Consider the following 12,568-nt stretch of genomic DNA (forward strand, 5'->3'; position numbering starts at 1 on the left):
TGTGTGTGTGTGTGTGTGTGTCTTTTGATCAGGCCTGTTAACTGCCTACAGATTCTCCCTCTGTGGTTCTGGATCTGTCAGGCTTTTCCTTTTCCACTACCACTGGCAACACACATACACACACACACACACACACACACACACACACACACACACACACACACACACACATGGCAGGTGAAGCTTTAAATCGTGCAGCCGCAGATCAATAACATTTACATTAGAGAGTCAAACACACACCATCTGTTCCAGCACAGGAAGTGTGTATGTGTGTGTTTGATGTTCTTGATTGAAACATAATTTAGGGGAAAGTCAAGAAAAGTCTCCTTTAAACCTCAACACACACACATGGGAGGAAATGTAAGGATGGAAAAGAGAAACTAAAATATATACGACCTGATGAAAGTGGGGAGCAGGATATATTTTCAGTCAGAGGAGTTTGGCTACTCAGAGCCACCATACCTGCAAACATCATTATCCAAAATGGCCGTTCATTTGTGTCCCAGAACAAAGCTCTTTAAAGTGTACAGAAGCAGGAAGGTTTTTAAACTGCTCTGCTTGGTCAGAATCAAAAATACTTTATCTGTCCTCTTCATTTAGAAATAATAATCATTGAAAAAAATATATTTATATAAATAAAGATAATTTAAAGTACAAATGTGCACATTGTACTAACAAAACCATTACAATATAAGCAGTAGTGTACAAGTATTAATGATATTGCTGTAAATGGTCTCTAGGGTTAATTCTTCGATGAAAAGTGAAATGTTGACGACAAACTCGACTTTTTCAGAAACATGACCCTAACCCTTGTTACACACAATATGTGATGTAACATATAAAACATACCATATGGACACGTTGAGGTTAAAAACCTGAGCTTAAGAAGGACATTTTATTCCACACCTTTAAAAACTGAAAAAGATTATAACAAAAGTGTTTAAGGACACAAAGAATAGGAAATATAATCACATATTCACATCATTGACACCAAACTTCCAGAACTCTTGAATGCAGCTTTGATTTGAACTACTTCCTGTATCATCTTCACTGGTTACTGCTTTTAATTCACTTTTATTTTTTATTGTTAAAAAAACAACTGGAATATAAAACATGAAGTTTGACGTGTGTGTGTGTGTGTGTGTGTGTGTGTGTGTGTGTGTGTGTGTGTGTGTGTGATGCCCATATGGATGTAATGATACCCTGCATAACAAGCAGATAGAATTACACACACACATGCATGCAATCATACTGTTACACTTGTATGCACGCATGCACAAATACAGGCACACACATCAAACACACACACACACACACACACACACACACACTGTATAGAACAATATTGGAGGAATATTTCACAAAACCACGGATGGTCATAATCATGTCCACTGGTTTTAAATCAGCTGATCTTGTGGTTTCTATAACGAGCTGTTTTATTAATTTTATTAGCTTAAAGGAGAGAAAGTCTGTCCTGAAATAACAGTTTAATATTCTAGATGGCACACACACACACACACACACACACACACACACACACACACACACACACACACACACACACATACAGTGTAATTTGTTTAGCACTGGTCGACTTCCTGCACAATGTGTCATGTTTGATGTTTAAATTAAAACCATCGATCAGCGTTTGGCTCTTATTAAAGTTTCCCCCTGCTATGTGTTTGCATGTGTGTGTGTGTGTTTTATCATTTGGTTATAGTCCTCGGGGGTCAAGCTTGATATATATTTTGAATTTCTACTCAATAAGTGCAAACCAAAGACAGAAAGTAGATATTAAATATTTAAGCTGAATCTTCAGCATACAGGAAGAGCTTACAATCAGCTTTGTGTATTACAGTAGTACTGGTCCTAAGGTTGATCCCTCTGGAACACCACATTTACATATATTACAGTAGTAGTGGTCCTAAGGTTGATCCCTCTGGGACACCACATTTACATTTATTACAGTAGTAGAGGTCCTAAGGTTGATCCCTGTGGAACACCACATTTTTACATATATTACAGTAGTAGTGGTCCTAAGGTTGATCCCTCTGGGACACCACATTTACATATATTACAGTAGTAGTGGTCCTAAGGTTGATCCCTGTGGAACACCACATTTACATATATTACAGTAGTAGTGGTCCTCAGGTTGATCCCTGAGCAACACCACATTTACATATATTACAGTAGTAGTGGTCCTAAGGTTGATCCCTGAGGAACACCACATTTACATATATTACAGAAGTAGTGGTCCTAAGGTTGATCCCTGAGGAACACCACATTTACATATATTACAGAAGTAGTGGTCCTAAGGTTGATCCCTGAGGAACACCACATTTACATATATTACAGTAGTAGTGGTCCTAAGGTTGATCCCTGTGGAACACCACATTTACATATATTACAGTAGTAGTACTGGTCCTAAGGTTGATCCCTGAGGAACACCACATTTACATATATTACAGTAGTAGTGGTCCTAAGGTTGATCCCTGAGGAACACCACATTTACATATATTACAGTAGTAGTGGTCCTAAGGTTGATCCCTGTGGAACACCACATTTACATATATTACAGAAGTAGTGGTCCTAAGGTTGATCCCTATGGAACACCACATTTACATATATTACAGTAGTAGTGGTCCTAAGGTTGATCCCTGAGGAACACCACATTTACATATATTACAGTAGTAGTGGTCCTAAGGTTGATCCCTGTGGAACACCACATTTACATATATTACAGTAGTAGTGGTCCTAAGGTTGATCCCTGAGGAACACCACATTTACATATATTACAGTAGTAGTGGTCCTAAGGTTGATCCCTGTGGAACACAACATTAACATATATTACAGTAGTAGTGGTCCTAAGGTTGATCCCTGTGGAACACCACATTTACATATATTACAGAAGTAGTGGTCCTAAGGTTGATCCCTGAGGAACACCACATTTACATATATTACAGTAGTAGTGGTCCTAAGGTTGATCCCTGAGGAACACCACATTTACATATATTACAGTAGTAGTGGTCCTAAGGTTGATCCCTGAGGAACACCACATTTACATATATTACAGTAGTAGTGGTCCTAAGGTTGATCCCTGTGGAACACCACATTTACATATATTACAGTAGTAGTAATAGTGGTCCTAAGGTGGATCCCTATGGAACACCACATTTACATATATTACAGTAGTAGTGGTCCTAAGGTTGATCCCTGAGGAACACCACATTTACATATATTACAGTAGTACTGGTCCTAAGGTTGATCCCTGAGGAACACCACATTTACATATATTACAGTAGTAGTGGTCCTAAGGTTGATCCCTGTGGAACACCACATTTACATATATTACAGTAGTAGTACTGGTCCTAAGGTTGATCCCTGTGGAACACCAAATTAACATATGTTACAGTAGTAATGGTCCTAAGGTTGATCCCTGAGGAACACCACATTCATATATATTACAGTAGTAGTAGTAGTAGTAGTAGTCCTAAGGTTGATCCCTGAGGAACACCACATTTACATATATTACAGAAGTAGTGGTCCTAAGGTTGATCCCTGAGGAACACCACATTTACATATATTACAGTAGTAGTGGTCCTAAGGTTGATCCCTGTGGAACACCACATTTACATATACTACAGTCGTAGTGGTCCTAAGGTTGATCCCTGAGGAACACCACATTTACATATATTACAGTAGTACTGGTCCTAAGGTTGATCCCTGTGGAACACCACATTTACATATATTACAGTAGTAGTACTGGTCCTAAGGTTGATCCCTGTGGAACACCACATTTACATTTATTACAGTAGTAGTGCTCCTAAGGTTGATCCCTGTGGAACACCACATTTACATGTATTACAGTAGTAGTGGTCCTAAGGTTGATCCCTGAGGAATATCACATGTACATATATTACAGTAGTAGTGGTCCTAAGGTTGATCCCTGTGGAACACCACATTTACATATATTACAGTAGTAGTGGTCCTAAGGTTGATCCCTGAGGGACACCACATTTACATATATTACAGTAGTAATAGTAAGTGGTCCTAAGGTTGATCCCTGAGGAATATCACATGTACATATATTACAGTAGTAGTGGTCCTAAGGTTAATCCCTGTGGAACACCACATTTACATATATTACAGTAGTAGTAGTAGTAGTAGTAGTAGTGGTCCTAAGGTTGATCCCTGAGGAACACCACATTTACATATATGACAGTAGTAGTGGTCCTAAGGTTAATCCCTGTGGAACACCACATTTACATATATCACAGTAGTAGTGGTCCTAAAGTTAATCCCTGTGGAACACCACATTTACATATATTACAGTAGTAGTAGTAGTAGTAGTAGTAGTGGTCCTAAGGTTGATCCCTGAGGAACACCACATTTACATATATGACAGTAGTAGTGGTCCTAAGGTTAATCCCTGTGGAACACCACATTTACATATATCACAGTAGTAGTGGTCCTAAAGTTGATCCCTGTGGAACACCACATTTACATATATTACAGTAGTAGTGGTCCTAAGGTTGTTCCCTGAGGAACACCACATGTGACTCTTGGATCTTATAAGCTGCCATTAATATCTACTAACTGAATTTGATTAGAATTTGATTAGAAAAACACATGTTGTGAATTCTTTGTTCACTAAAAGTTGACTTCTGGCCTTTAAACGCTGCAGTTTTTGGAAAATGGAAATGTTTGGATCACAGAGTCTGAAACAATCATACGCAACACCACTAGAGTCTAACTCTACTAATAGTTTCATACTGATAATATTAGTGAAATCTTTATTTCACACTCTGCACAAATACTTTAAAACAAACAATTCACATCCAAAAAATAAATAAAAAAGCTGAACCTGGTTTGGGCATGTTCAAACTCATAAGATCCAACTTTTCTTTTTTAAATCCTTAGTGCTCCATCCAAAATCCTCCTTATTAAAGTTTGTATCAGCTCTGATTCTCTGTGGTTCCTCAACACTCACACACTGTCAATAGATTATCAAAATAAAACCCAGAAATACATCAGATAACAAAGTTGAAAAAGCTCCGACTGCAGTTTTTCTGTCTTTAAATTCCAACCTGACAGGCTTCCCCTCTCCTCACTAATAACTCATCGTTACTTCGACACGCGGTGCGTCATTTTCTGTTTGTTGCCGTCCTGGATGATTCAGGTGTTCCTGTGAAACCAATCAGAGCGCACAGCAGTCCTTCAGCAGCTTCCTGTCTGTGGTGCTCTTTGTTTTTCAGCTCCTCTGATAAAATATCTCTCAAACTTTCGGTCACTGAGACCTGATCTCAGGTCAGGACGACCAGGGCAACAAGAGAGAGAAACATAGAAAGATGACCTAAAAGAGAGATAAATAAAACAATACAAATACGAACAGATTTAAAGTTACATAACGCTGATTGGGAGATATATCATCATAATACTTCATCCAATAGCCGAATAACAGAGATTAAAAATAAATAAATACAAAACAATAGCACAAGAAGTCAAATAATGAATAAAAGGAAACCGTGTTTAGAACATGTTGGAGGTGAAAGTGTTCTATCGAATCATCTGCAGGGTTTGAAATGAACTTCTTGCTCAGCAGCCACTGTGGCTCCAGACTGACTAACTGTCAAAAAATATAAATGTTATCCTTTGCCTTTGTTATTAAGTCAAAAGATGAATAAAAGATTGTTGCTTTGGCATTAGTAGTTTGAATCATGTATTCTAAGCTGCTTTGAGCTACATTAGGAAGTTAAACAGCTCATAATTCCCTCTAATATCTATTTTATATTGCCGTGAAAACATCTGGATTTATTCAAGTGTCCTGCTAAAACCTACTTTTAGAAAGAAGGTTCTGATTTACCTGAGGATGGAGGAGGAAGCGCAGAGACACACAGACTCCAGTTCTGTAAAGTCGACTTTTAAGTCTCAGGAACTAAAAGATTCCCTCAGGCCAGATCAGTGTTCCCATTATTAAAGACCCACGACGATTACGCAAATTAGTCCGCCGACGAATGAAAAAGAGACCGCTGTTTTACGCTGATTTACACTGTTTCATGTTTTTTTACGTAGTCTTAAGCTGTTTCGCATTGTTTTAAGTTTTCTTTACCTTGTTTTACGATGTTTTAAGCAGTTTCACGTTGTTTTACGTTGTTTTAAGCAGTTTTACGTTATTTCACGTTGTTTTACACCGCTCGGTCTCCGAAAATCTTGCAAGACATTTTCCAAACATGCTTTTTTTGGAAAACTTGACATATTAACATATTGAAACTTAGTGAATTAAATAATTTATTTATTAAAACTTAATGCACTTCTGGCACTTTAACTTATTTTGATAAACTGACCACACATTGGGAAAATTATTAATTTCTTGCCTGAAAACATATTAAAACTTATTTTAAAATATTATCACTTTATTTGACTTTTTTACTCCAAATGTTAATAACTTCTTTCTTGAATTATTGTGACTATTTTACTCATCCAATGCAACAGTGTATGTGGGATTGACAGAAAATAAAGTACTGTCTGTGTGAGTGTGAGTTTGTGTGTGTGTGTGTGTGTGTGTGTGTGTGTGTGTGTGTGTGTGTCGCGCAGTGCAACAATGAGGCTCATTGATGAGTTTTAACAGCAGAATTAAACTTTATGTTTGTTTGTTTGCAGGTGAAGCACAACGACCTCATGCAGGAGATGAACCACCCGACGGCAGGACACATCACTGTACCCGGTCAGCAACCACACACACACACACACACACACACACACACACACACACACACACACACACACACACACACACAGTTGTCCTCTCTCTAACCCTTAACTTTCTGTTTTTGACACCAACATGTTAAATTACATTTTCCTAGAAGTGCTGTATGTCTGTGCGTTGGGACACTGTTATTAATGTTCTGCTGACACACACACACACACACACACACACACACACACACATACACACGCCACGGGGAAGTTCTTGTTATGAATTTCCATGCAGACAAACCAATGTTTCTCATTAAAACTACCAAATCCTATGCTGCAGCCAAACACACACATGTTGCTAATGGGGTGGAAATAGAAGCACACACACACAGACACACACAGACAGACAGACAGACAGACAGACACACACACATGATCTCATCCCCGGGGACTGCCCTGCTCAGTTGGTTTGATGGATCTCGGTGTGTTTCCACGAAGAGGAAGCTGTTTCTCCACCACCATGTATTAACAGTGTAATCTGTCATCTGTGTGTGTGTGCGTGTGTGTGTGTGTGTGTGTGTGTCGCAGCAGGAAGACATTCATAATGAGCAGAGGCAGGTGGTGTGTATTGCGTTTGGACTTTCTGAACACATGAAGACTTTGACCGTGTTTGTCTCCAGTGTCGTTGACCGCTGACATAGAAAGTCAGAAATAATCTGATGAGGAAGTTAAACAACACAATGATGGAGATCAACAGTTTCAGTAGATCTGAAAAGTTACTTATGCCACATAATCCATAATTCCATCCCCTGCATTTTCCTCTAACACTCACCGAGCAGCTGGCGTTAAAACCAACGCAGCTCCGCCCCCGTTGCTCGGATCGCGGCCGTCTTTGATCTCAACCTTCATGTGTATCTCGACTACACACCTGTGAAGTTTCGTGACTGCATTTTGCTCGGATGTGAAGCTATCGCGGTGACAAAGTCTTTCTGCAAGGTGCTGTGACGGCTGGTAATGAAGCCAGTTAGCTCGGCGCTAACGGAACAATAACATCTGAATTAGTACGATGTCCTGCTGTCTCCTAACTGTGTGCATGTGTGTGTGACGCTAAAGTTAAATATATTACAAACAACTTAAATAATCAATAATCAGTATAACATTGGCAATAAATCATTAAAAAAAAAATACTGTCATAGTTTGCACTTAATAATACTGAAATGTAAATACATATAACATAGAATTGTATATATATATAAATATATATTTATTTATATAAATATATATTTATATATATATTAATATATATTAATTGTTATATATATATGAATAAATAAATATTTATTTATATATATAAATATATATTTATTTATTTATATAAATATATATATATATATATTGAATATATATTTATTTATATAAATATATATTTATATAAATAAATAAATATATATAAACAACAATATTTGATTGTTTTCTTCTCTAAACAAATGAAAACGTTGCTAAAGTCTCTGTTCAGAGTTGTAGGTCTTTTAATAGTGAGAAAAGTCAATGAGCATTACATCATCCTGCCCTGACAGCCTACACACACACACACACACACACACACACACACACACACACACACTGTGAGACACACAATTGTTGAGTCCATTGAAGGGGAAAACATGTTGCTAATGGGGTGAAAATAGAAGCACACACACACACACACACACACACACACACACACACACACACACACACACACACACACACACACACACACACACACACACACACACTGACTGTGAGAGTTCAGCTCATTAGTGCTGAATCTAAAAAAACAGATGATTGTTGTTAGTTTCTGAAAATAAACTGTTTGTTCCCTCAGTCTGACTGCTCCTTCCTTCATTCTTTCCTTCTCTCTTCATTATTTCCTTCCTCCCTTCCTTCTTCCTTCTTCCTTCCTTCTTCCTTCTTCCCTTCCTTACTTCCTTCTTTTGTTTCATTGTTTCCTTCTCTCTTCATTATTTCCTTCCTTCCTCCATCCATCTTCCCTTCCTGCTTTCATTCTTTTGTTTCCTTCTTCCCTTCTTTCCTTCCTTCCTTCCTTCCTTCTTTTGTTTCCTTGTTTCCTTCTCTCTTCATCATTTCCTTCCTTCCTCCCTTCCTTCTTCCCTTCCTTCCTTCCTTCCTTCCTTCTTTCCTTCCTTCCTTCCTTCCTTCCTTCCTTCCTTCCTTCCTTCCTTCCTTCTTCCTTCTCTCTTCATTATTTTGTTCCTTCCTTCTTCCTTAAAAATAATAAAGAGGTCAGTGACGTCTTCATCACGGCATCCTTTCATCATCATCTTCATCTCCTCTGTGTGTCTTTAATGAGTCCCTCTGGCTCCATGTTACATCTATGTTTTATGAACACACACACACACACACACACATGCTTACACACTCGCTCATAAAAGGAGGGAGATCATCAAACTGTCGGAGTGTCATTTGGTGAAGTAGTGAATAAAGTTTTACACACATGTTGTAATGCTTTATATTAAACCACGAATGTAAAGTATTAAAACGCTGCTCACACGTCGATACATGGACCTCCAACACGGCCGCGGTGCGTTCAGGTGCTCCTTTGAAAGTCTCCTGTGAGCTTTAAGTCGTGAAGTGGAAACAACATTTTATTGCTCAGAGCGTTTAAACAACACGTTAATATCCGTTTCATTTTCCAAGTCAGGAAATCCAATTATTCCGACACCGCATGAATGCAGTACAAATATCCGATCTCGCAATGTTAACGAAAGTGAAAAAGAATGACTCGTTCCTGCCCCGCGATATAAACGCAGGAATAACGAGTGTTATACACGGAAAAACTTTATTCTCCACATTTCGACTTTATTCTTGAAATGCAAAGTAAAGAAAACGTTTCCCTGATAGTTGATTTGAACGTGAGAGTCAAGAGAACACGTCTGCGCTAACGCCAACACTAACGCCAATGCTAATACCAACACCAACGCTAACGCCAACGCTAACACTAATGCTAACACCAACGCTAATGCCAACACCAACGCTAACACCAACGCTAATGCCAACACTAACACCAACGCTAACGCCAACACCAATGCTAACGCCAACGCTAACACTAACGCCAACACCAATGCTAACGGCAACGCTAACACTAATGCCAACACCTACGCTAACACCAATGCTAATGCCAACACCAACGCTAACACTAACGCCAACGCTAACACCAATGCTAACGCCAACACTAACACCAACGCCAACACTAACACCAACACTAACGCCAACACCAACGCTAACACCAACGCTAATGCCAACACTAACACTAACGCCAACACCAATGCCAACGCCAACACTAATGCCAACACTAACGCTAACACCAATGCTAACACCAATGCTAACGCCAACACTAACACTAACACCAACTTCAACACTAACGCCAACACTAACGCTAATGCCAACGCCAACGCTAACACCAATGCTAACGCCAACACTAACACCAACACTAACGCCAACGCTAACACTAATGCCAACGCTAACGTCTCTGTTGTTTGTCTTCAGGGCCGGCGGTTCGTTTCAGCAGCTTCACCCCCGAAGAGCCGACGCCCCCTCCTCTGATTGGCCAGCACACCGTGCAGGTGCTGCGAGACAACTTGTCCTACAGTGATGATGTCATCAAAGCGCTGCTGCTGTCCGGGGCGGTGGCACAGAACCAAGTGTCCTGATTGGCTGAGAGAGAGGGTAAAACAATAACAGTTTTATGAAAGAGTCAAAATGAGATTAATATCAACGAGGTGTTTTATTACACAGACATTTTATTATTCTGCAGACAGCGCGATGCAAAACAATAATGTATATTTTTTATTGTATTGTTAGTATTATGTGCAGTTTACACTCAACTGAAGTTCAGAGTTTAAATCTTCATCTGGATCTTTTGACTCTTTTGACTCGTGAACTGTTTTAAGATAATAAAGGATTTCTGATTCTGATACAACTTCTGATTGTTTTGCACGTCACTGATTGTAAAAAACTAAATTGCATTTATTGATTATTGCACTCTGGAAATAAACTGCTTTTCAATAATACAACATAAATGTTTTATTCAGGTAAAGATATGAAATAGTTTGAGCTGATCTTCCATCACACTGATAACTAATTGAAAAAATCCCACTGATGATTATTTTAATTTTATTAATCTTCAATCATGTTTTTAAATATGATTTTCACTATAATTATAATAATAATAATTATCACTATAGTATATATAGGGATAATTATATATAGTATATAATTATATGAGTATAATATAATTATATTATACTCATATAATTATATTATACTCATTATATTATACTCATATAATTATATTATACTTATATAATGATATTATACTCATATAATTATATTATACTCATATAATGATATTATACTCATATAATTATATTATACTCATATAATTATATTATACTCATTATATTATACTCATATAATTATATTATACTCATATAATCATATAATTATATTATACTCATATAATTATATTATACTTATATAATTATAACACACACACACACACACACACACACACACACACACATACACACACACATACACACACACACACACACACACATTAACACACACACTCACACACACACATTAACACACTCACACACATTAACACACACACACACACACACACACACACACACACACACACACACACACACACACACACACACACACACACACACACACACACACACACACACACACTTCATTTTACACAAAGTACGGAAGCCCAGAGAGGCCAGAGAGAAGAATAACGATACAATAAAAATCACAGATAAAACCAGCTAAGAATAAAAAGCAGTGAATGTCCTGATAGAACTTCATCATGTTGCTCTGAATTAAAATAAAAGAAACTTTATTGACACATGGATAACCAAATGTGAACAATGACCTCATTTAAAATCATCATGTGACTCTTTTTTCATCTGTTCTCAAGTCTTAAACACTTTGATGAATATTGATGAGCTTTAAACGACCGTCTGCAGGGACGCTGCAGGTGAAGTGGAAACTGCCTGTTGAGGGAAGGATTCTTGTACTTCTCTGCAAACATCGTTCTGGGAAGTATTGGCTGCAGCTCCGCTTGTTTATGACGTTATTAATCCCCGATCATTGGTGAAAACATGGCGACGCATCAGAACAACTAAAGAAAGTGTCGGGGCTTCTCGTAGGAGACGCAGGTTGACAGTTTGATTAATTGCGAATGAATCCTCTGGTAGAATCGGACCAGTTGGATCAACACGATGCTTTCGGGATTCGAAGAAATGTCACGCATATGGACGTCGGGGAAGACACAGACTGACGTGGAGCTGCGGGGGGGGGCTCAGGTGTGATTCATTGCACCACAACTGTGCTGCAGGATCAGGTGTCTGTTCTGCTCAGGAAAATAAACACACAGCGTCTCCCGCATTCAGGAAATCATAAATTCTGCTACGAGAGGAATCTTAAAACTGCAGGGAAGGAGATCTTCCTCCTGACCTGAAGGGACAGTCTGTAATGAGCTGAGCGCTGCAGACAGGAAGCTGAGCGATGAGCTGCTGTGCTCCTATAAGTTGAAGTGTTATATTTAGAACATCAGCTTCACTGTGCTGTCAGACACGTCTCTGCTCTCTGAGGAGCTGCAACACTTCTCTGTTCTGACACATTTCACAGGTTTTTCTGACATATTTTTTCTCTCATATTCTTGTGTTGTGTGACTTTAGTGTTTTAAAGGTTTAGTTCAGATTCAAGTCACACAGCAACACACTCTCTGGAGGAGGTTAAATGACCCTTGTTGTCGATGGAGTCTGGTGTGTGTGAAGAGAGCACAACAGAT

At 38.5% G+C, this 12,568-nt stretch overlaps 1 protein-coding gene across 1 annotated transcript; it reads left to right on the forward strand.

Moving 5' to 3' along the window:
- Positions 1 to 6,623: 6,623 nt before the first annotated feature.
- On the forward strand, positions 6,624 to 10,678 carry LOC115005897 (succinate--hydroxymethylglutarate CoA-transferase-like). Its single transcript, XM_029427866.1, has 2 exons — positions 6,624 to 6,724; positions 10,246 to 10,678. The coding sequence occupies exons 1-2, from the start codon at positions 6,643 to 6,645 to the stop codon at positions 10,407 to 10,409; spliced, it is 246 nt and encodes an 81-aa protein (XP_029283726.1). The 5' UTR covers positions 6,624 to 6,642; the 3' UTR covers positions 10,410 to 10,678.
- Positions 10,679 to 12,568: the final 1,890 nt, after the last annotated feature.

The sequence above is a fragment of the Cottoperca gobio genome, unplaced genomic scaffold (genome assembly GCF_900634415.1).
Source record: "Cottoperca gobio unplaced genomic scaffold, fCotGob3.1 fCotGob3_389arrow_ctg1, whole genome shotgun sequence".
NCBI lineage: Eukaryota > Metazoa > Chordata > Actinopteri > Perciformes > Bovichtidae > Cottoperca > Cottoperca gobio.